The sequence below is a fragment of the Lepidothrix coronata genome, unplaced genomic scaffold (assembly GCF_001604755.1).
Source record: "Lepidothrix coronata isolate B3197 unplaced genomic scaffold, Lepidothrix_coronata-1.0 Scaffold122, whole genome shotgun sequence".
NCBI lineage: Eukaryota > Metazoa > Chordata > Aves > Passeriformes > Pipridae > Lepidothrix > Lepidothrix coronata.
This window is the reverse complement of record NW_016690302.1, coordinates 1,327,832-1,353,408: the sequence shown is the minus strand read 5'-3', so window position 1 is coordinate 1,353,408 and position 25,577 is coordinate 1,327,832. Positions and strand designations below refer to the sequence as shown.

Genomic DNA, 25,577 nt, shown 5'->3' with positions numbered 1-25,577 from the left:
GTGCCCCGTGTTTGTGTTTAGTCTTGCCTTGGGTAAACAAAGGATTAAGGCTGTGTGTGCATTTCTGGATTGGAGAGGTTCTGACAGCCCCGCAGCAGCGCTGCTCCTGTGGAAGCCAATCACACACATCAACTTACCTTCAAGTATCTGTTATGGTATAACACAGTGAGCAAACATAATAATTGCTGTTTAATTTCCCCAGAGCCCAGCTCTGCCAGGGGGGAGGAAAAAAAAAATCATGGGGGTGGGGAATAGCTTTACAGTAATTAAACAGAAAAGGTAAATGACAGAGCTCCTCAATGGCTATAAAGCAGCCACGGCAGAGGGGAACAGATTGTCCAGCTGTGGCCTTAATGAATTCACAATCTTTCTGGAATGCATCAAGATTTTATTAAGTCAACTCAATTTAGCTAATGCTCCTTAAAGTCCTGCAGTAAAAACAGTCTCCAGCCCTTCCCTCCTTCACTGGATCCCTGGCTTTGACAGAGTCTTGCTCCAACATCTGCTCCAGTGCCTGTTTGCCACGGGGTGGCTCAAGAACGTGGAGTTTTGGATACTGGGAAGTGTATGGAATCAGTACAGACCAGTGTCCATCTGGCACCTCCAGGCTGCTTCCCAAAACTTTACAGAGTAACCCCAAATACTGCCACACACTGTTGGACTGGGAGACAGAACTGAAGGTGCCCGACCCTTCCATCACACACATCCCACACCCCAGAGCTGCCAGGAGAAGAGGCTGCCCAGGGCAGTGGTGGCATCACCAAACCTGCAAGGGTTCCAAGAACACGTGGATGTGGCACTGGGGGACAGGGTTTAGTGGCAAACACTGTGCTGGGTTAACAGCTGGACTCGGCCATCTCAGAGGGCTTTTCCAACCTTAGGGATTCCATGGCTATTCTTCCTTATGAGCCCCTACCCAGGCAAGAGAAAATCTGGAACTAGTCTGAACAAGTTTAAAGGACTGAAAAAAAAATGCAGCAGGGCAGAGAGGAGCAGCTGTGTGCAGCTCCAAGGGCTGAACTTGGGCATCTCCACAACGTGAAGCCCTGTCTCGGTGCCTCTGCCAACCATGACAAATAGGTTGGCACATGCTCCAATTAAGCAGTAAAGTCTCAGCAGCTTGTTCAGTAGCACTGATTAATGTCCACCTTGGGTGCACAGGAATCCTGCATAATCTAACACATTACCGAGATTTTAAGAGAGGCTTTTAAAAACCAAGCAATATTTAACTTAACACTACAAAAAAACCCCATTAAAAATCGTGGGATGCTCTCTAGGGGAATACCCTGCAGGCCTCAGTTCTCTGGCATGTTTTAGAAGTACAGGCATTTTACCTCACAGTTCCTCTGGGCATTTGTTATCTTTTGGATGGCAGTGCAGCCCTCTCTCCATGGTCTCTGCTAAGAACTCTATCTACAATTTTAGGAGAAGACTGGCTGCCCTAATACTCTGTTCTCTGGCTCAGCACACAGCAAGGTTAAGCTCCCTGGTTTCAACTTTTATTTGAAACTCCTGGCAAACAGGCTGGCCAAGTGAGAATCAGAAGAGGAGACAGGTGTGTAAGAAACCCAGGCTCACTTCCTTGGGTTTTTATGCTCTCAATTTACTCCCCATACAGGAACAGGCACAGAATTTCCTGGGAACCCAGCCGAGGCTCCATCTGCATCTTCTGGAGTTCATTTGGTTGTGGAAAAAACCCGCAATCAGACACAGCTTTGTGCTTTCTAATTGTTTCTGCTAAATGAGTACTGGTACCCTGCTTAGTCCTCTGCAGACCAGAGGAAGATCAAGCTTTGATCTCCTGCAAATGATACCTGCAGAGCTGACACAGGCCTAGGATGCCACAGCTCCTTAGAGAACCGTGGCACTTTTGAGAGTGCTAAAATAAGCTTGGAGCCTGAAGATTTCACTCCAAAGTTCCTCAAGCAGTGAAGAGACTAAAATAATTTCACTGTGCATGTTACCTAAACACAGAGATCACGTCTGTAATTCCCCCAAGAAAATATATTTGCCCTTCTTAACTACACTCCGAATTCTTCAACATAATGGGTGAGTGCAAATTAAACCCAACTCTTAAATAAAAATTATGCATGGGAACTGGAAGAGGTGAGACACACAGTAATGCAATCATTAGTAGCAGAGTCACTGCAAAGCCAGGAGAAAAAAGGAAAAGAACTACAGAAGCTGGATGTAAATAATCCCTCCTGCCAAACAAGCATTATCTGCAGTACCACAGCAACACTCAACCACTGCACAGCATCTTCCACTTGATGACAAAGTCAATCAAGTTTTACAAATGAAGTCTCAGTACATCCTTTTGAAGTTTTATAGCGTGGAGAAACAACGAGACAGAAGATTTATAAACTGGCCAAGATCAATCCTGTGTGGGAAGTCACAATTGTGCTGATTAACCTCTGTGAGCAGCTCCAGCAGTGACAGGCTCTGAAATTCCTTCAGAATTCCAACACGGGCCTATTGGACAGGCTTATCCATCCTTATTAAGGATGAGTGTTCAACAGTTCACTCTTCCTTTTGCCCTCAATACAAGCTGCTTTTTCTCACACTGGATATCCCTGTTTCACTCCTACCACTGTATGGTTTTAGCAAACCACAGAGAAACCCAAATGCCATTGTCCAAGCCTGGAAAAAAAACCCCAGTAACATGTCTCTCTTACCATTTTCATGTAGCCCATTTGTTCCTCTTCTCCAGTGTTTGTAATTAAGGCTGCATAGACCGGTAGGAAATAAGATAATTAACATTTTATGGAACTTACCCTCGCTATCTGCTCTATGCAAACAATTCTTTTTCCCCTCCCATTTTTAGGGATTTAAGCACCAGCTTTAACAGTTCTGCAAAACAAATGCACAGCACACTGGGGCATTGTTTTAAGCCTCAGCCAGAGTTAAAAGCTGCCGACCCTCTCTGCAGCTGCACCTCGTGCCAGAATGAAAAGAAAGCTTTTGTAATTATGGCTTCTTCCTCCAGAGACTCCTCTTTGTTAATCAACAGAGCTCCCAATGCCCACAGGAACTCACAGACTGTTGGCTGCATCTATTATTAATTATTAGAGCCACTCTTTAATAGTGGCAGTGGTGGTTCTCCAGGACTGGGTAACCCCTGCCAGGGTCACCAGGTACCTCCCAGGGGGATCTCTGGGGCTTGATCAATCCCGAGGTTATCAAAATAGTGTGAGTTAAGAACCCCAGAGCCTTACACATATTTGTGGAGGGTTTCTTTTCTGCTCAGTTTCCCCCTCTCCAACTTACATCACCCAAATTTCACAGGTTAGAAATCTTGATTTGTCTCGACCACTTTCAACTCCAATAATTTAAATTTACCCTCCACCTCTTGTCTTCCACAGCCCTCTGTCCAACCTCTGCCCAGGCACAGCCCCCCAGCCTGCAGCACAGGGGGGGCCTTCCATTCCTGCAGAGCCCAATCCTCCAGCCCTGGTGTGATGTTTTCACCCCTGACCACATTCACCAGGTGAACGGAGCACGACGTGGTTCTGAAGGACAGGGCTGAGATGTCTTTGCAGAGATGGCAGAAGCTGCTGTTTTCTTGAGCCAGCAGTTCTTCTGTTCCATTTTACAACCCACATCAAAGTGCTGGGGTTCACAGCTGTTACCTGCAGCTGCTTTCCCTGCCAGCCTCTTGTTAACTAGAAGTTCTCAATACTGGAGCTCACACACCAGGACAGAGTGAGATAAATACCCAGATAAATGAAATGCAGGCTATTCAGGAAAGCTTTCAGGGCAGGGCACTGTCTGCACTGGATCATGTCTTTCCCACTCCAGTACACTTTTCCTGTCACAATAAGAATTTAGCAGCACAATAGATGGAACAGGATTTTCTCAATGAAGGTGCCAACACAGACACATTATCCCTTTAACTGCACTTTCTTTTTGCAGCAGCTCAATAATTAAGTTTCTTGGTTGTGCATTGCCAGAGTTCAGGTGTGGAACAAAAACCCATTTCACTGCTACATCCCAATGCTACCTTCCTCAAAGCCTAAAATACATCACATTTTCACTATTTAAAGCAGAGGCATCAGCGGTTCATGCAGGGGGTGTGCTGGAGAGAAGCGAGCCGTGAAGCCATAAAGCAGTTCCAGCCACCACACTCCATCCTGTAAACATTTTTCTATTTATCTGCCCTTCATTACAAGCACAATCTTATTATCTGAGCACATCCTCAAAGCGACAGCCGTCAGGGTCACCCTATAAAATATACATCGGCAGCGTTACATCTAATGACTGGAGAGAGCCCGGAGATGAAGGATGGCAGGAGTGGAAATACTGCAGGATGTTCTAAAGGGATCATCAGTTATATCTGTGCATTTCCTGAGGTGATAATTGAATGACAGTGGCTGGGAGGAAAATCCATTTTTGAGCTTGGGAAAGGACTGTTAAGGAAAAATCAGGGGTTTTTTTGTGCTGGCAGCGTGTAATGGCTGCCAGAGAATGGAAACCTTCAGCCACAGCAGCCCCTGTGCCTTATGGATTCTGTACAGGGGCTGAGAATTAGATCAGGTACAATCAGATATTCAAGCCAATCAAAAAAACATCAACGGATTTTGGTGCTGGTTGTTGTGGTTTGCATGTCAGCTTTAATTAACAAGAGACCAATCTGTGTATGGGCACAAGAAAGGGACACTCCGACCACAAGTGCAGCAGCCCTTTTTTACTTTCCTAATTTCCTACTTTCCTAATTTCCTACTTTCCTAATTTCCTACTTTCATAATTTCCTACTTTCCTAATTTTCTACTTTCATCATTTAAACAAAGTATTAAAAAATTTAATTCTGCTATTCAGCAGGGAACTCAATCCCCCTGCACCTCAGTAAGGTGTACAGATGCTCATTCGTTTTTCTGAGAACTGAAATGAAACTTGTGATTATTAAGGAAGTTTTTATACTTTAAAAATATTTTTATTATTGCCTGATTTATTTTACAAATGGAATCAAACTATACTATAATTAAGAAAACACTTCTCCAGTTGTAACTGTTGGGTTTTTTGTTCTGTTAGTCGACTGATTCACAGCAATAACTCAAGTTGGTGCTAAAAACAAACCATTCCCAGTGAACTGTCACTTGGAATCAACGCTCTGCATCACTGCAGCCCTGCCCTGGCTGCCCCAGGCTCACACAGAACTGAAGAGAGGATGGAAAATGCTGACTTGGAGCTCAGGCTCCTGGGTTTTCTCTCACTAAAATACTGGGGAGGGGCAATAAAATACCCCCCACACATTCCCACTCCTCAGCAGCTAAACCAGACAAGCATTCCAAAGCTCAGGACACTCCCCTTCAGTCCAGCTGGAAATTCCCCCAGGGATCAGAGGGATGACATCTCACTGCTCTGAAAAGGTGAGGTGCTGAAATGGTGAAGTGCCTTCACTTTGCAATGCACCTTTCCTGGCCCAACTCACCTGAGGAGCCACTGGAGCTCCCAGCATTTAACAGACAAGTTTCTGGTTATCTTTTCAAGCCCCAGTTTAAACCCACTGGTCCACGTGTGGGCAAAGCCTTCCAGGCTGAATTCACATCATCACTCAACACCTCTGGGGCACCTTGGACCATCTGGGAAAAAAGTTCCAACCCCCAAGTTGCTGCAGCCTCTCTGTGACAGTCAAATGTGTAAATCCTACAATGTTTTACGGGCCAAAAGGACTGTTTTCCTGTTACTTGGAGCTGGTGCTTCTGTTTGCTTCCTTGTATGAAACTGTCTCATGGCTTCCCCAAGTCAGAATATATTATATTATATATTATATTACCACCTTTCAACCCAAATCTTGCCATGCTCTATTACTGGAATCTGATATCATTCCCACTAGGAGTCCATCTCCATGATGTCAGACAGGTTTTATTCCCCCTGATTCCTTTGAAGAGTGGGATTTTGCCTCTGGATTAAGAACACAGCTGATATGCACTGCTCTCTGCAGTCCCAGTTTCCTGGGCAGGCAGTGGGCACTGAGATGACAACGTACCACAAAACCAAGGAAGCAAAAACCAATAAAGAAACACATGGAAATTCTGAAAGTTTGGTCAGATTTTTCCATTTTTAAGTAGGGCAAGAAGGGCTGAAAGGGGAGGAAGAATTAGCCACTCGTTCCTCAAATGTCGGATCTAATTGCTTTTATTTAAATATAAAATCAGAATTCTAGGTCCACCCAGTCCTGTGACAACCACCAGCAAGGCAACTTTGCCACGAGCAGCACAGTTTTGGACTCCTGATGTGTCTGACCACTGACCTGCATTCCACACTTCCATGTGCCAGATGTTTCAGGTTTTCCAAACACATCTGGGCCGGATCACACAAAGCCTGGCTTGTCAAATGTCGGCACTCCCTCCCCTGACACAGCTTCCTCCCTCTGCAGCTCGTGACCCACGGGGGAGCTGCTGGCTTTTAATAGTTCATTACAAAGTCACGTTAAAAACAGCAGCCATCAGAAAATACTGACAATTATACAGGAGATAAACTTTGTAAAACCACCCTCTCGCTGCTAATGAGGAATGGGAAGCTGTGATCCCCTGGAAACAACGATTTTCAGTCTTTTTTTTTTCATAAAAAGTCCTCACACCTGGTTATTTCAGGATGAAAACTATCAACCCCCCTGACTCCACGCTGAAGACAGACAGAATTTGACCTCTTAATAAAAATCACTAGCAGAGGATGTCCAACATCTGAACGAGCCAGATGGAGGAAGAAACCCACCCGTTTTACACCTGGAAAGTATCAACTGAACTCATCCCAACCCCCAGCTTATCACTGCAAACTCACACACTGCACCAACAGGGGTTTAGGGAGGATGGGGGCCTGTCCCACAGTTCAGGCTGAGTTATGGACAAGGCAACCAACTTGCAAACAAACCCTCTCATGCACAGTCCCTGCCATCAAGCCCTGATTTTAAACAGACTTGGTTCCTCTCAGATCTGGTCCCTGAACAGCTGTTTTCCTTTTACTGCTCTCTGAGAACAGTTCTCTAAACCAGTAGGTTTTCTAGATTAAGTATGGAGGGCTGAGGGGTATTTAAGTGTTTTCCTGTTTATCAGAAGAATATATGGAAAGAGGAATATTGAAGCAGGACATCAAGCAACCTCCCACCCCCCAACCTACAAAGAACTGCCACGTAAGCTGCTTATCCCTCGGTTATTGTTGCTTCCCTCCAGTCTCAAATTCCTTCTGTCAGGAAAAAATCCTTAGCAAGCAAAATTTAACCAGAAGACAATGCTAAGAGTTGTAAAGCAGTATTAGAAAGAGCAATTCGTTGTAGCTCACTATAATACCTACACAGTGAGCTCAAAAGTGAAAGAAGTCACTAACTCCTCACAGTTCTCTTCTGCCCTGGTGTCTCTAGCAAGGATTAATCCAAGCTGCTCCCCTGGAAAGTCAATTTGATCCTCACAATTAGGAGTACGGAAAAAAAAGGGCACCAGTAATTTGGGGCACGACTTAGAGCTCTGACTCCTGAGGATTTGCAAATCATCCCACGGTGAGCTCAGAGCTGACATGAGCTGCTCCATGAATCCTGTCACCCTGTCCGAGGCCACGTCCACTGCAGGGGTGTTGCAGGACAGGTGACACGAATGTCACAGCTCCCTTACCCAGTGAGCTGAATTCAAATGTGTCATTGGCTCGGCTGATGCTGTTAATTGCAGTAAACAGCAGGCTCAGTGTTACCTTTCTGTCACGTCCACTCCAGGGATGAGCTGAGGAAGAGCTGTGTAAGCAGGGCAGGGAGGGAGCGTGAAGGAAAAAGGAAATTAAAGCAACGGTATTTTTCCACCAACACAAAAATCAGCTGCCACCAGCAGCAGAGATCTCAGACGCCTCAGAGCTGTGATTCACACCCCCAGGCCACTGAACCCTCCCACACCTATTGCTCACAAGTTGGGCACATTTCAGCTTCTGCCCCACTGGATGCCAAAAAGACACCTCTGTGTCCCTGGCCCTGCACAATTCCTGTTATCCCCAAGTGCAGCTCCGTGCACAGTTATCCAGAGGAGCCATTACAGCTGAAGGGCAGCACTGGCAAAAGAACAAATGGCTACAGACCTGATGAGCTTTAATATGAAGTTGGATCCGTCCCTGAACGGGATCTGAGCGATGGTTGCCTGTGACAACACATCTCCAGGTGGGCTGGGCCTGCATTCCCATGCCAGGGGAAAGCAGTGCAGGGATCCCAGGAAAGCTGTCAGCAAGGCACTGCCCTGTTCCTCTGCCAGCCTGCCACTTCAGGAACATTTTCCTTACCACAGCCTGACAAGCTCGTTTAGAGCTGCCTTTCTGCCTCCCTGAAACACGTCCCTCCACATTCACTTTAGTGCCCAAGAAAAGCTCAATTCCCTCGTGCAAACAAAGTCAAGTTGACTTCCCTGTTCATAGGTCTGGACTTGTGTTGTCTCTACCTGCCTTCCTGAGCTCCTCTACAGACTGAGACAGTTTTGATAAAGAGCAATAAAATGCCATTTTTACCCTGTCAGTGATCTCCTGAAGACTAAGATGCTTCCTTTACTGCCTTATTAGATATGCAGAACTATATAAATTGTGTGTATATATATGTATATATAACTATTATAACTATATAAATATAAATATTATAACTATAGTTATAAATAGTTATAAATCCAATACATAAAGTGATGTATAATGATAACATATATATCATATAGCAGTATATAACATATATACTTAATTATATACAACAATATCAGACATATAAAACATATATAATGATAGTTATGTATCAAACACTGCCTGACAGCTCCTGCTACACCAGACTCAGCAGGACACTTCCATCCCTAATAGCCACCAAAATTACCCACTGCATTTTTTTTTTCCTTTAAACTTTGCTCTTCTGGAACAGATTTCTCCCCCTGGAAACCAACCAACCTGTGGCTTTAGATAAAGCTCAACAGCTTCCATCTATTAGAAAGCTGCACTTCACTCTGCATTTGTTTTACTACAGCAAAATATACCATACCCTAACTAAATTCTTCAGAAAGATGGAGAGCCCCAGTGACACAGCTGGAAAAAACCCTGAGATGGATGTTCAGGGGGCTGATTTCACTGCCACGTGTGTCTGAAAACCAGAATGCCACAGGTGTTATTAGGTGGGGGCACATTGTCATTTGTCCTTTTAACTGTGGAAGGTTTGTGTTTGTGAACCAAGCCCAGTGTTTGACACGGGGCCTGGGCTCAGGGCCAGGCTCACCAAACAACCACGTGCAGGGCACGAGGAACGTCTCCTGCAGACATGGACCACCTGTAACTTTTGGGAAGGGTTTCTCTGTGCACCATCACCTCAAACCTGCAGGAAAAGGTCAGCCTAGAAAGGCCACATTGGCATCACATGACAAACCTTTCTGTGAATCCCCCACCTGCTGTCTTTTTCCTTTCCCTGTCCAAGCTGGTCCTTACAAAGCTTCTCCTACAAGCTTTGGAGCAATGTCTCAGTCTCAAGTGGTCTGATCCCCACAGCACCATTATAGAACAGGCATTATCCTATTTCACAGACCAGCCAAGCCAGGAGAGAAGGCCAACAGAAGAACAAGGAGATTAAGCCAGTTCTCTCTATACAAGACTAACTTCACAGAGCTGGAGCCAGCCTTCTGTGGGATCAGATCCCATTTTTCATCCACCAGCACCTTCTCTGCAGGGCTGCTCTGAATCCATTCACCCCTCGGTCTGCACTGATTGTGGGGATCCCCCTGACCCAGGGCAGCACCTCGAGCTTGGCCTTGAGCCTCGGGAGCTTCCTCAGATGCCTCCTGAGAGCAGTGACTTGGTGCAGCCAGAGCCACGGTGCAGCCCCTTGGTTTGCTCCGACAGGCACGGAAGGGAAGCTCTTTCCAAAGCCAAGTGCTAGAAAAAGGTTCCTCGTGGTTGGTATCCTTGCAGGGTCTGTAAATGCAGAATCCCTGCGTTTTCCATATGAAATATTCACTAACCCGAGGATGTTCTCAGCTCTGTGAGCACTTCTCCATCAATGAGGAGCCAGGCAGTGCCGTGACAGCCCCCTCAGCTCTGCCAGGCGGCGACTGCTCCACACAATCCATCCCCCCCAGTTACTCAACACCCACATCAGAGCACCACCACGGCCCTTCTCTTCTGCTTAACTCTTCCCTATCTGTCTGCCCAACTTTTGGGCTGCCAAGCACCCTGTTCTATCCACCCCAAACCCCGGATGTCGCAGCCTTAGGAAAATCCCAAGGATCAAAAAGCCACGGACTCGAGTTGTGATTAGAAACACATCCCATGGCCCAACCAGCTGACAGAGCCAAGGCACAGATCCTGCAGGAACAGGCACTTGAGACATTACACAACTCTGGAAAAGAAACCTTGTGGCACATGGAAGACAGACCACAAACACTATTTTCTCTGTTAAAAAACTCACTTTACTGTGCTGGCTCTACCCACATAAAAGCACAGGGGATGCTCTGAGTGTCTCCTGTATCCTTCTGTAAGTAATTCCTGCTCTCCTGGTTTCCCCCCTCGTTAAACCAATCACAGTAACCCTGCTAAAACATATCATTTACTTTTGGTCCATCCTTGCAGGTATGGTTTGTGTGAGGTAAAGGAGTAATTTCTCTATTTATTTCTATGTCTATTGCTCAGGCCTCGTGAGTGAAATCACAGCCTGGAATTCAGTCCATTCCCACAGGCATGTGAGGATAATCAGGATTCCCTGGGTCTATACATGCTGTCAGTAGCTGCTACCAAGCAAACAGGACAAAAAGTGGCATCTTTGGGTGGGAATAAAACAAAAGCAGCAAATTAAGAAAAACTAAAAGGAGAAACACAGAAAATGATGCACTAAAAAAACTGGAATCACTCAGTGGAATTTTTCTATAGTGATGCCTTTCACAGCAGCACTACCATCTCCTTAAAATGTTCCATGAATCTTTCATGGACAAACACACTCAAAGAGGCTCAACAAACACCTGACAGTCAACTCAGGCATGTAAGAATTTTGACATTGCTTATTCTATACTGTGTAAAAAATATCAGCAGCAGCTCAGGGCCTGAGAACAGCAGGCTGCACACAGCAGGCAGGAAAGGGGCTTTGCAGAGGTGAGATGTGGAATTCTTCACTTCCAACTCACTGGTTCCCCTTTGGTCTGAAGCAGCAGTGACAGGATTGCTGAGCAGCATCCCCAGGAGCAAAGAGGCATCTGGGGGAGCAGTGTTTCAAGGAGTCTGAATCCTACTCCTACTCATCTACATCCAAGACACACAACACCAGGAGAGAATCACAGAACTGTAGAATCAGCTGGGTTGGAAGGGACCTCCAAGATCATCAAGTCCAACCCTTGATCCAACCCCGCTGTGGTTCCCAGCCCATGGCACTGATGCCACATCCAGTCTGTCCTTAAAAACCTCCAGGGATGGAGAATCCACCCCTTCCCTGGGCAGCCCATTCCAATGGCTGAGCACCCTCTCTGCAAAGAAATTCTTCCTAATATCCAACCTAAACCTCCCCTGGCACAGCTTAAGGCCAGGCCCTCTTGTCTTGCTGATGGGAAAAGAGACCAACCCCCCCCGGCTCCCCCCTCCTGTCAGGGAGTTGCAGAGAGTGAGGAGGTCTCCCCTGAGCCTCCTCTTCTCCAGGCTGAACAGCCCCAGCTCCCTCAGCCTCTCCTCACAGCACTTGTGCTCCAGTCCCTTCCCCAGCCTCGTTGCTCCTCTCTGGACCTGCTCCAGGACCTCCATGTCCTTCCTGAGCTGAGGGCCCAGAACTGGACACAGCACTCCAGGGGTGGCCTCACCAGCGCTGAGAAAACCAGCGAGCAGCTCGTCTGCAGTTTGTGTAAAGCCTGAGGAAGCTGAGCTGCCTCAGTCTCCTGGTCTGGCCTCTCTTCACTGACACAGAGGACAGCAGCACTGCAAAGCCTCAAACTTCTGTGGAATGGGTACAACTGATCTAAAGCTGAAGCTCGAGAAATACTGCAACATGAAAAAATGAGCAGATGAGGGAGCAGAAGCAAAGAAACACCCTTTGCAAATTCAAAACAAACAAGAAACCCCCAACAAACCCAAACAAATACAAATTGTTTCCTTAGTGAATCACAGAAGAATTACTTTGAGCAGAGGAACATCCAACAATGAGAGCTCAGCTAGGCAGAAATACCCCCAGCACCCGTGAAAATTCAGATTTTCGAAAACTTTTGGAAGTGGAGAAAGGTGTATAAGTGAGTATCACACCTAACTGAATTCATACAGTAAGTTCCCACAGTGGCTGTGTGTATATATTTCGGTATTGTTTTATATTTAAAAGCACACAGGCCTTCTTCCCCTGCATTCCCTCCCTCAGCACAGGCTCCTACCTCCCCTCAGGAAAGCCCTGAGACACAAAGCAGCAGGACGGGTTTTCTGTTACTCATGTTTCCCCAATCCATCACACACATGCTGCTGCAAAGTGGTCCCATAATTGAAACCACCCTAATTGTCCAACAGACCAACAAAGCCCTTGCTGTGGTTCACTGGCCAGTTTTTACTGGGGTTTGGTTACTCACCAGGCTTGGAAAAATTTCCACCACCGTGACCCTGGGCAGGCAGGAGGGCCCAGAGCAGGTGTGGAGCTGCAGCTCCACTGCCTCACACAATTCCTCCTACAAAAGGGCTTCTAAAGTATTAAAGGAATTAATCACTGGGTGCACATCATTTCTGTTCACAGATGCAGGTACCTGTAACTTATTTTTTCACTGTTTGCATCTCCAAGAGCAGATATTCCCCTGGCTAACAGATCCCTGGGGAGCAGGGAAGCATAGCTGCCAGGAATCCAGCAGCCTCCGAGCGAGCCACGTCAACATTAATTATTATGGAAACAAGGCAAAATAATACAGAGCAACAAAGCCTGGGCAGCAGGGAACTTACCTTCCTGCTGCCCTTTAGAAACTCTGCTGAAGAAAGGAAATGGAAATCCCCCCTCTATCCTGCAGATGAAGGTGACCTTGGGAAGTGGGGGAGAAGAGGAATAAAAGCAGATGGATGATCTTTGGGAACTGTCCCCAAGGGCCCAGGTCCCCCCAGCCCTGTCCTTCCACCTGGGGACAACCAGAAATGAGATCTCATTAAATCTCAGAGCAAACCAGACCCATCCATGTCCATCCCCCTGCACTGCTCAATCTGCAAGGAATTCAACTGCAGACATGAACCCAAATGAAGAAACCAAGAGAGAAACCTCTCCTCCTGATCCGTCCTGCTGCCACACAGAGCATCACAACTGCAGGGAAGCTGCAGAGGCTGAATAACAGAATATTTGGGAAGCAAGTTCCTCAACGGGCTCTGCTCAGCACTGAAGGAGAGAGGATATATTCCTGGAGAGAGACTGAAGAAAGATCAGCAGCCCAAAGAATTTCTTGTTCCTGAATTAGGAAGTCCCTGCTAATCTGGGATTTTTTGGTTGTGCTGTTTTGGGTTTTTTCCCCTCATTTTGACATGACCTTTATGGAATGACAAACCAAGAACAGTGCACCAAAAGCTGTTTATCCACCCTCATTTTCAGCCCTGAGATGACAACTAAAGCAGTCAAACATAATGTGAAACCTGGTTTTAAAAATTTCCCCTATCTCTTCTATGTAAGCTCCCTCGAAAAGGTCAAAGCAAAACTTCAGCAACTCAAAGACATCCAAAAACTTACTGCTGGTTTGGCACAGACATAAAAATAAACCCAGTTAATCAGTGGTGATTCAGAGGGATTTGTTACATATTACTTAATTGCTGAAGCAATGAAACTTCTCCAGTGGTAATTTGTAAATGCCAGCATGGCTCTCCAGACTCAGGATTGGGTAAACATGGGATAAGGACCAGAAAAGAGTGACTGGATGGAGGTGGGAAATGGGAGGGTGGTTTTCACTCACACACATAACAATCCCACGGATTTGTCTCCAGCAGCACTGTTAATGTGCTCCATGGAAAAGCATTTAGAGGAGTGGGGCAAGTGGGTCATTCATAACCACAAACAGCAGCTCACAATATTAATGTTTCTCTACAGTAGCCACACACCCATTAAATAAAACTTTCTCAAAGTATATGCATGATTTCCAAGTATCTCCTGGCCAGCTCTGGGTTACAACTCCCTGATTGTTCAAATCTAACAAGATTTTAGCTTCCTCCTTTTCATTCTTTAGCTGAAAATCATTTGAATCAATTTTGAAAGCCTTTGAAATGATCTGAAATCAGTGTTGAAGTTTGGGACATACAGACTGCTCGGAAACAAAAAGACTACTAACCTTAGGAGATAATAAATAAGGGGCAGATAGGGAGGAGAGTTTTATGCCCACAGTGAGCAGACAAATTCTTTATAGAAGCTCTTATGCTCACAAAAAAAGAATGTCCTTCTATAGCCAGGCAACAACAACAAGGGAAAAAAAAACCTATCCCATCAAATGGCACAGAATAAGAACATGAGCTGGAATTGTTAAATCAATACAACTTTAACACAGCACTGAAGGTGGGAGGCCTTTGTCCGTGTCACTTCTCCATAACAAGGTGAAGGTCCAGTTATACAACCCACAGAGTTATTCTACATTCTGGATCTCATTTAACAGTGGGAATTAGGATAAATGCATGTTTTTCATGTGCTCTTTAAGCACCCAGACTGTGTGAGGTTTATGGCACACGTTTTTAATCACATCTCAACCTGCAAGGTTTTGCAGAACAAAACCAGGGTCCAAACCCAAACCCTTCCTCTTTCTATAAATTTTGTTTTTCCAGTTTCTAAGCCATTGTACATCCCAACTGTACCACTGCAGTACAAGGAAGGAAACCTGTGCAAAGAGTGTTTGTGTGACAGCAAAACTGCAGAGGAGCCAGCCAAGCTCTAGTCAAGCACAACCACCAAAGGTGAAGACACTGCCCAGGCAAAAAAAAACCTCACTGTACAAACTAAATTCACTATTCACCCTAAAAGTCTAAAAGAAACTTCAGGGAAGGGAAAGGGATGGATGGAAAGTAACAGGCTGCAGGAACAGGGCGAGGAGAGAGAAAAGGGCTGGGTTTATAGTTTAATAGGGTTTCTTTTGCTTTTACTCTGCTTGGTTTGTTTGTTTGCTGGGGAGATGCCATGATTTATTTCTCCAGTTCCCTCTGACTGCAATTCGGGTAATGAAAGACTCCAGCTTTGGCAAAGAACCCCTCCATGGCCATAAAAATAAAAAAAGAACTGTAATTAAACTTACCAGCAACAAAGCTAATCGGACTCCACAGTAACAAAGGGCAACAGAAACACGTCCAATGTATCAGATCTTCCTTGCTGGCCCCGAGCCCAGAGTTTTCATTACATTTTTTCCTTCCTCCCCCCCATTTCACAGCAGCATTAACCACCCCTGGCCCAGGATGCCTCAGCTTTACAAACTGCATTTGTAGGAGGTCAGCCTTCCATGAAGCCAAAAACCCAGCATGTGGAAAGTGTTAAGTCTTTCATGTAGCAGAGAAGGTTCTTCAAACTACTACTGTTCAACTCAAAAAATCTTGGAGCTTCACAGATCATTAGAGGTTTCTGAACCACAGAGAAGGGCAGAGTTAGCAAAATAAATCCAGAGTTCCTGTGGGATGTCCTGGTGCTTTACACAACAGGCACAAAGCAGGCTTGGAGTTTAACAACAGGGAGGACTTCTCAGATTGCAGGTTTATAACCTGGAATGTGCTCCCCTCTCTTTACAGCTCAGGGTCTGGAGGCATCGGACAAAACAACTCCGTTTGTGTCAGGGGCACTGGGAGGGAAAAGGGAGCCCAGAGAGTGTGTCTGGGGGAGGAGAGGATCAACTCAACTGTTCCACCCAAGGACAAACTATTTCACCATGGCAGTAAAAGTACTTATCAGCACCTTTTTAATGCCAGATTTCTTCCTGTAGTTTGGTAGAGTAAAACAAACAATATTCCCCGCCAATGTTCCTTCTACCAATGACCAGAGCCGGGGAGGATTTCCCAACCATCAAGTACCCTCAGCATCCGAGATTTTGTCATCAATTTTGTAACACTTGGTCTGTTTCTTAAGACTCCAAGATCTTAAATAAGAGGGGATTACTCAGGAAAGCAGCTCGTTCACCTCCCCAGCAGAGAAAGCTTCTAAGTTCAGCTTTGCAAGGAAAAGAGGAACGGACAAACTCCATCTTAAAAGATCTAAATCAGAAGGAAATGCCTGTCAACATTCCAGGGCTTTTAAAATATAAGGCATGCAAGAAGCCAAAGGTTTTCTGTGGAATCTGCTTTGATTACTCAACATTTGATGAGGCACTACCTGTACCTTCTGAGCCAGCCTAAAAGCGAGAAGGGAAGGTGGGTTGAATTTCTTTACTGCAGAACATGTGATGCTGCTGCAGCAGAACGTGGCTCTACCTGGGACAATGCCAGAGGCACAGGCAGCACAGGGAAGAGCCCTTTCACTCCAAGGAAAAGGCACATAAGGTGGACACATCCTTGCAAGATCCTTATTACTCACTAGCAGGAACGGGAAACCAAAAGCCTGAGCATTTCACAGCTTTGAGCTTTGTTTTCCACATACCAGGAGATATTAAGGTGTCTCAAGATGCACCTCTTGGCTGGGAAAGAAGCCCCTGACTACAAATCCACTGCTGTGCACGTGCACAGGGCTCTGGTTGGCACTTCCAGCTGTCCTCCTGCCACCTGAGCTCCCTCCAGAATGGGCCTCTGCCCTCCTCTGCCACTGGGAGAAAAGAAGCTCACCCAAAAAAGAACAGCCAGAAGTAATCACCAGCATCCTATGCCCTGACAATTTGAATTCTGCCACACTCCTAAACATCCTTTCTTTCAGGTAACAAACTAGAAAGGGGAAACCAAACAAAAGCAAAGGGAGGCGGTTTGGGAGTGTGATGGTAAATGTTTTCTAGGCTCCCACAGTCAGTGCTTCCCACAAACTGCCTTTCCCTATGGCACAGCTTTTATTTTTAACCCCCCATTCTCAGCTTATTCCATAAGCTGTGTAGTTCCTGGGAGTCTTCCTTGGCATGAAAAAACCCACACAACAACAACCCCCCCCCAACAAGTAATCAAGCACTGCTTCATTTTTACAGCTGGTTCAGAACAAAAATGGCCAAATGAGTGCATCTGTCTGCTGGAGCTGTTATTGTCTTGCTCTGGCAGTACAGCAGAGCAGCACGTTACAGGATGTTTAGGAGTGAATAATGGATTTGGGGGCTGGTTCTGTGCCAGAAGAAGGCAGGAGACACCGTTCTTTCGGTGCCATCTGGGGCAGGAGCAACGATTAAGGCCAATGATCTGCTGTGCAAGAAGAAAGTTCATTTCATGCTCAGCGTGGCAGGCAAGACACGTTCAAAGCAGAGTTTACTCTCTGCCAGCAGCTCAGGTTTTTTTACCTACTGCACAATCCTTTGCCCCAAATGGCTGCTTGACTGAACCCCACACAACCTGAGCAACTGAATTTCATGTGTGTCTGTGCTAAGGAACCAAAAAGTGCTTTGCAGCTCTGCAGATCGCTCTGACTCTCAACAAGTCCAAGCTATTTGTATTTATTTACTTCTTGAACTTGAAAATTCAAAGCCAGCTGCTGCAGTGCCTTTTGAAACTGTAATCTCCCTCTCACACACACTGTAAATACACCCAGTGAGTACCACAGAGAGGATTACCTGGAGAGTATTTCTCTATTAAGCCATTTCAAAAATCAGACCCCAGGCAGGATTATACAGATCCATTTCTTCAAGGAGTTACTCAAATTTTATGGCTTTAGCACTGTTCTAGGACAGGATGTCCCACAAACATCGCTGCTGCTGAGATGCCTTGTTTATTCCTGCCTTTCTGAAAGCCATTTTCATGTTCTAAAGCAGATCTTCAGTCACTCACTGGATGGGGAACAAACAGCATGAAGGGTTTGATGTGTGGCAGCCCTGGTAAAGAATCCTGCCAGGCTGGGACACTCAACCATGAAAATAAACTCCACAAATTCTTTAACAGGTACCTGTTTTATGTACCTGTGATTCACAGGACCTCAGGGTTGATGTCTGAGTGTTTGATACAGTCTGACAACTGCCACAGAGGAAGAAAAGCTGAGTTTCTTTATTCTTACAGGGGAAAAAAAATACAGAGTAAATATAAATCTGTTGATGAACAACAACATTTTAACCAGTCACACTTACCCTTCAGCACTGATGCAAAAAAAAGAATTCACAGTAAGAAAATAAACAAACCAAAATTCCTTAGGATGGTGAATTATAAACAGAAGGTAAGGAAAATGCAGTGTAACAGAGCTCTGAGGAGCCACAGCACCACTGTGTTCCCTCAGTTGTTGAGGAAGACTCAGACAATGTTGTATCCATTACCCAAATAATCTTGGCTTGTATCTTTGACTACAGACCTTTCCCTACAAAGCAGAAATTGTCCTTTTTGGCTCTCTGACAGAACTCAATGCAATTGCCTAATGGCCCTCTTTTACTCACAACAATATTTTACTCCTACCTACCTCTAAACCTTCAGAGAAAAATAAACAATGAGTTCCAATCTTGTAATGTAAAATAATAAAAAAAAGCCACTAGAGTGCAGAGCTGATTTATTGCCCGTGCTAAACTCAATTCTAGAGTCCAGCTGGCACAGTGAATACACCTTCTGCTTTTATGCTCCTCATTTATGAAGGTTTCTTAGTAAGAAACTCGAATAAGCAGCCCAGTTTTTGAGCTGATGACACTGTAAATTACCTCTGGAATACAGAAGTAAAACAATACAATTGAAAATTAATCCTCTTATTCTCTTAAGAGAAAAGCTTAAGAGATTTAAAAGAAAAACAGAGCACATGAGGTACTCTCTTGCTTTGGTTTTACTTGGTTCAGCTGAAATTGAGACAGGCAGGCAGGTGAAAGGGTATTTTGGCCTTTGGAAGATGGACCCAGTCATGAACTGGTGACCACACACTGGTGGCACTGGGCCCTGAGAGGGAACAGGCCATGGAAAAGGGTTTCAGAGCCAGTGTGCACCTTCAGGACACGTTCAGTCAGAAGGAGAAACTCAGGGAACGGAAACAAATGGTATAAAAATGGTCTATAAACCACAGGGGCTGGATCTGTGGGCCAGGTCTGTCCACTGCAGGACACAGCTGGCAGCTCTACTCACCTGCAACACCTGAAACCAGGTTTAGAGGTTAAGAAAGACAATATGGTGTGGGTATGTGTTAAACCTTTGTGTCTCTTTAAAAACCTTTCCAGACCTTCTGCTTCATTATCCAATAAAATTATGACATTTGCAAGAGGTTTCACAGCTAAACTCCTGAAAACAAACCAAATCACAGCGAGCACACACCCTGAACATCCCTTTGTAAACAGCTTTCAGCTCAGAGCCACTTAAATTCAGGGCTATCTCCCTGTGAGCTCGGCTCCTGTGAGCTCAGCATTTCATTACATTCTTTGGCTTCACTTCTCCTGCTCCTGGTGAGCAGCACGAACTGGATGGCTGGGAGCTGCCTCAGCACTGCTCTACCTTCAAGTCAAACGTTAATGCAGTGTTCTTCCTCCATCAGCCACGACAAAAACAACCCCAAAAAAAAAAAAAAAAAAAAAAAAAAAAAGAAAAAGGCAGTATGTTCCCTCCAGAAGAGTTTGTTATGCAAATCAGCCAATGGTTTCACTTACACAGGAAAAGCAACCAACTGCTGCCTCTGCCCCGTTTTTCTAACTGGACTGAAGCCCAGTAGGATATTTGCTATGACTAAAGGAAAAAAAAAAAAAAGAAAAAAAAGTCTCAGGCTATCATTTGAAAAATGTGAAGCCCACAGTCCCTGTTTTAACAAGAACAAACCCCTGTGACTGCAGTATCCACGCTCTGGAAGCACCAGCAGCAGCGAGCAGGGATGAAATGAAAAGAAGCAGTGGCTGTTTATGTTGGCAGTCGCTTCAAACTCTAATGGAAAATTTCAGCTCTGGCTGCACCCAGGCTAGAACAAGTTATTAAAGAAAAAGGTTCAGCTTTCAAACAGAAAAGGCTTCCATGGCTTGTCCCTTTCTGAACGCTCCTGCAGCAAAGACAAGTCAGGAAATAATATGCTTTGACTGTGCACTGTATTAATATCCCATCATTAGGGGAATATGGCATCAAATAAAATAGATTTCCTCTGGGAAAGGAGAGCAGTGACAGAGCCCACACCACAGCTACTGCTACAAACAAGCTCCACCACTAAATGCAAATATTAAAAAGCCAGTGTAGGGCTAAGTAATCACTTTATACCAACAGACCAAGAGATATTCATCTAATTATCCCCCTCTTTTGATCAAAGGAAAACTGCTATTTGAACAATTGTCTCGAGGGAGAAGCTCTACCTTTCCGGGGAGTTTTGCACAAATGTTCCTGAGGCTGGGAGCTGCCATGAGCAGCACACAGTTTGTCCTCAGAGAGGACAGACACCTTGCCAGCCTGCACATATGGTAACTGCACTGACCTTTCAGCTACTACACATTTGCACTATATTTAAGAGCTACTCAGGAAGCCAATATTGTGTATTATGTAACACAAGATTAAGCATTAATGAGGCAAGAATAAAATTGTTTATCTAAACCCCAATCTAAAATTAAACAGAAGTTTATGCTGAAAGCTCACACTGCACTCATTTTGTCTCCTAACATTAACAGAGCTCAGCTTATTTAGTCTCTGAGGTAAATCCCAGCAGCATATAATTTGGAGAGGAAGATTTTACTATGAGAAGAGAGACTATTCTTCCTAAAGAAATGATGCATATTTAGGTTGTTCTGTGCATAAACACAGCACGCTGCAGGTATTTGGATCTGAAGGAAACAGCTGATGTTCATAACTTCTGTTTACACTGTGTTCTAAAGCTAAATAAAGGAGCACCCACCCAGAGGCAAGAGCTCTGGATTGCACTCTGTCATCTCTTGCTCAGCAGCCAAACCAAAAATCACACCCCCCAAAGATACCTATGTGCTCAACAGGGGAATTCAAAACCCAATTAGAGCAGGGGCTGTGTGCCTCCACAAAGATCCCCTGTCCTCTTTTCAGGCTTCCTGCTAAGCCAGCAGCTCTGCAAGGCTCAGCCTGCCAGGAACAGACCCCATGTCACAATCACTGTGCCATAAACTGTCCTTGGAGAAGGCAGGAGCCAGGGGAGAACCTCAGAACGTTCAGATGGGTGTCACCCCCAGTTTTCAGGACATGCAGAAGCACCATGGAAGACATGGGGGTTCCAAAACCACGACTCCAACCGCAGCAAACACCATGACCATCCAATGGTGTCACTTTATATCACTCCTGAACCTGTGCAAGGCCACCAAAGGGACAATCACACACGTCCCCCTCTCTTTCTAGGGGCCAACTAAACTACTCAGGCTTCCTGCTAAGCCAGCAGCTCTGCAAGGCTCAGCCTGCCAGGAACAGACCCCATGGTCACACTCACTGTGCCATAAACTGTCCTTGGAGAAGGCAGGAGCCAGGGGAGAACCTCACAGCGTTCAGATGGGGGTCACCCCCGGTTTTAGGGGCCAACTAAACTACCCAGCACGAGGCTGGAGTTGCACAGCTCAGACAACACCTCTGACATGACACAGGCTGCAGGAACTCCAGCCAGAGGGAAACAATTCTGCTTCTTCTGGGACTGGGGCCTTAAATAGTTCAAACAAACTGCAACCACACCCCTGAGGCTTCCCCAAGTGTTTGTGAGTGACCAGCACAAGGGCAGGCTGAGGGGAACAGGACACAGCTGCCACCACGGCCTGGCCTCCTCCTTCTCCTGCTCTGCACGAGCTCAAGTTCATTCCATGTTTCTATTTACCTCCTGCTCGTAGCCAACACAGAGTTAAGCTATTTCCATGAACACAAAGAGGCAATTCCCGGCCTCTGAGGCATTTAAGTACCTTTATCTCAGGCCTATCACAACTGCTGGTGCTCCTAAAACTCTCCAATTCAAGTAGCTCAGTGTAATCACCTAAAGAATTCAGAGCAGAATGTTAAATACTTGGCAAATCCTGTATTATCACAAAGTTTTAGCAAATTATCCCCAAACGAGGGAGGGGGAGAACGAAAACCACATTCAAAGCCAAATCAGATACTTAGAAAAACTGCTGCCAGCTGTGTACCTTCCATTCTCACAACATGTGAGTTTAACCTCCAAAATTTACTTCTTGGCTTACCATGCAGAAGAATCAAAAGCATGAACCAAAGGAGAGCAGAACAGTTCATCAGCTGGGTCAGTCAACCACAGCTACAACCAAAGGGAAAACTGTTCAGGAGCAAGGGGAAAGGATGGAAGGAACATTGGAATGGAGAAGGTCTATTTAAGACAGTTCAATGAAAACCCAAGGAAGTTTCAGAGATTTTATTTAAAAATCTCACAGGGAGGCACTTTTTCTCTGGAGAATGAGAAGGTTAACACTTAGTGATATTCCTTTATTCCTTAAAGCTACTGGCCTGCCTTGACCCATGTCAGCATTCCCACTTCAGCCCAAGGCATGTCCAGGTAACAGCTGATTTCAGTTCCTGTACCTCTTATGTAAAAAAGCCTGAAGGAAATGCTACAGCTCTTTACTCTCATGTCCACTGGGAACCCCTCTTGGTCATAAACATGGGAATAAAAGTGAAAATTTGAAATAGGCTGGAAGAGTGAAGTCCTAAACAAACACACCTTTGATATGGAATAAATGTTTTCTTTCACTAAGCTTATGGCTTGGTGATTATTTGTTTAGAATAAACCATTAAAAACGCTGAAAAACTGTGTTTAATTAAAACACACATGGACAAACAGAAGGTTTTCTTAGAAGATACTGCATGTTAACTGTGGAGGAATGAAAAAAGCCAGGGCACAACTCAAATAGGACATTCCTTAACACACTTGTGAAATTCAGTACAGGATGGCCTAATTCTCATCTCACCACGGCCACTTTACACCTTCCAATGCTACAAAAGAAATAAATGTCATGTTCATCTCTATATTCAGACTTTCTGCACAGCAGCCTCAGCTTGATTTCATATAAAATAGGCCCGGTCTCTATAAGGATTCTGTATTTCCATTGTATTCCTTATCTTCCCCTCTTTTCATGTTCCAACCACGGGGTTTAAGGTGATATTAGGGAGAGCTCTCCCCCCAGTGAAAGGGGCAGAAATTTAAGAGTTTAGAAAAGGCACATATTGTACAAAAATCATGATAATATGGAGATTTAACTTTTAGTGGGGTTTGCAGAGGCAAAAACCCTGGCTCTCCTCCCCACAGGCTTCAGTGACCAGGAAGGTAAACTTCATAAATTAGATGTATTCAGATATTAGGGTAAGTCACTCCAAGAATGCCCCTGACACATCTTTAAGTATCTGGAAGGGGCTTCACTGCTTTTGTATCCACATAATAATTTCTGGGGGGAGTTTCACCTCATCTCAATAGGGAGGGCAGAGAGGAAAATAAGACCTTTTTCTAGTTATTTCTGGAATTGCCACAGGATTGCTTCACACTGCACTAAAGAAATGGCAGGCAAGGTGTCTGAAATTATTCTGGTGATGAAAAAAGATGGACAAATAAATTCCACGGCCTTGTCATTGACATTACTCATTATTCCACTTAAAGGAAGAAAAGCAAAGCTGGGCAGTCAAGTATTTACTGCAGCCTTTATTCTGCAACGCCTTCCTATAGCAAAGCTGCTGTAAAATCTGGCTGAAAAAAAAATGGGAATTAAAAGAAAGCAGAAGTGAGGCCTGTGGGCAAAAATAGGAAGCAGAGATTATAAACAACCCGCTGTAGGTCAAAGGTTATTTGTAGATCAGTTACCACAAGGGGCTAAAAAAACGAGCCCAAACCCATCAACGTGATGCTTCCCATGGCTCAGACTTAATATTTAGTCTTCTCCGTACTCAGAAATTAGGCCTAATTAAACAAAAACATAGCACTTGTAAGATGATAGCTTATAGGAGGTTTAACACCACTTGCAAAACTTTCAGAAAAAGCCTGAGGCCTGATATCAGTGTAGAAATCAAGCAGCACAAACACGGTCAGACACCTGCCCCCAGCTCTGTCCTTCAGTTTTTCTTTTCCTTCCCCCCTGAAAAAACGTTTTTCTCCTTCACAAAAATACGTTTTATATTTAAAACATAAATTTAAGTTTTAAAAAAAAAGAAGATATATTTCACAATTGCTGTAACTCAAACTTACAAGAGTACTTTTGCCTCTCAGTAACTTTACCACGAGCAGAATTAATTTCTAAAGCAAACGCCAATTTGTTCTAAATCCATCCGAGGAGAGATTCTGAAGGAAAGAGGAAAGAACTGATTCAGCCATGTGCTGGATTTGTTAGATGTTGTAGGATCCACAGCTTTTCAGCATTCCTTCTAAGCTGTCATCTTTCCAGCACTAGGCCTTCATGCCTCAAAATCCGACAGAATACTAAAGCAAAGTCTACCAACACTCAATCAGTAATTAAGTTTTCCTTCTGAACAGAATCCGTGAACATGTAAGTTCAGGAATTGTTTCATCTTCCCCTTCCTATTTGCCTTATTCAGTGTTACTATTTACCACCAAAAGACTGTGTTACCACAGCACTGTCTCACAAGAACATCTCGGAGGAGAATGGAAACATCCCACAGCAAGTGACAGATTGTTAAATATTTTTACAGTAATGCTCTTCCCCACTGCACGTCCAAACTCCACACCTACAGAAGTCCAACCAACCAGTTATGCTTCAAATCAATATTTTCCAGATCGCTAACGCATTGCTAGAAAATAACCTAACTCCATTTCCAGGGAGTTACCTCCTTTCTAAATTCAGAACAGAAATGAAAACCTCTCCCAGCTGTTAAATGACACCTGCAGAACAGAAACCGAAGCTTTTAGGGAAGCTTGATTAGGACTAACGGAGAAGTAACTGGATCCCCAAGGCTTCCCAAACCCTCTTTTCCTTTGAAGGAGGCGACCACTCCTCCCCGTCCATCTCCCCGGGAGGCCCTTGCCAGGATTTTCCCTGGAATGACAGTTACGTAAGCTTGATGAAGTTCGGAGAGGGATGAGCCACGGATCGATTCCCCAGCAGAACTTCCACGGTTGGGGAAGGTGAAGGGTTAAAACACAACCAGCGAATCCTGCGGGTCACAGGAGCAGGCACATACCTCAGGCTTCCCGATTCAATTAGATCTTGTTTTGTTTTAGGCTTCCTTTAATTACCCAATGCCATTTGAGCCCCGGCCGGGTGACATAAATGTATTATCCCCATCATAATGTCAGAATTTAAAATTAGATCTGGTCTCCCATAAATACACTTCAACCCAACCTCGGCGACTCCGTCCAGCCATGACGACTATTTTATGTAACATCTTTCGTGCCCCGAGACCTAAAAAAAACTGCGCTGAAATTTAAAGGCTACCTTGTCTGGCTGTGGGTCTGCCTTCCATTTATCCGAAGAGAATTCCGGGTGAAAAGGAAAGAGTTCCGTAAGATCAAACAGCGAAGCAGCGAGAGAAAAAAGCAAATTACATAAAGTCCAAATGTACTCACGGTCTCCTTATTGGGAAGCAACTCCTTTCGGATTCTGAAGAAGTTCTTGCCGTACTGCCTCAACCCCTTAATAAAACGTTTCTGTGGTAAAAGATAACAAAAAAACAGCGTGTCAGCAAAAGCGAAAAAAAAAAAA

The 25,577-nt window shown here is 44.9% G+C and overlaps 1 protein-coding gene across 6 annotated transcripts in view; it reads right to left on the bottom strand.

Moving 5' to 3' along the window:
• The window catches only part of RERE (arginine-glutamic acid dipeptide repeats), a 166,537-nt gene that overhangs the window by 20,499 nt on the left and 120,461 nt on the right, over positions 1 to 25,577 (bottom strand). For all 6 annotated transcript variants that reach the window (XM_017825722.1, XM_017825717.1, XM_017825721.1 and 3 more), the window contains one exon: positions 25,442 to 25,522. In XM_017825722.1, coding sequence (XP_017681211.1) covers positions 25,442 to 25,522 — 81 coding nt within the window. The remainder of the gene's footprint in view (positions 1 to 25,441; positions 25,523 to 25,577) is intronic.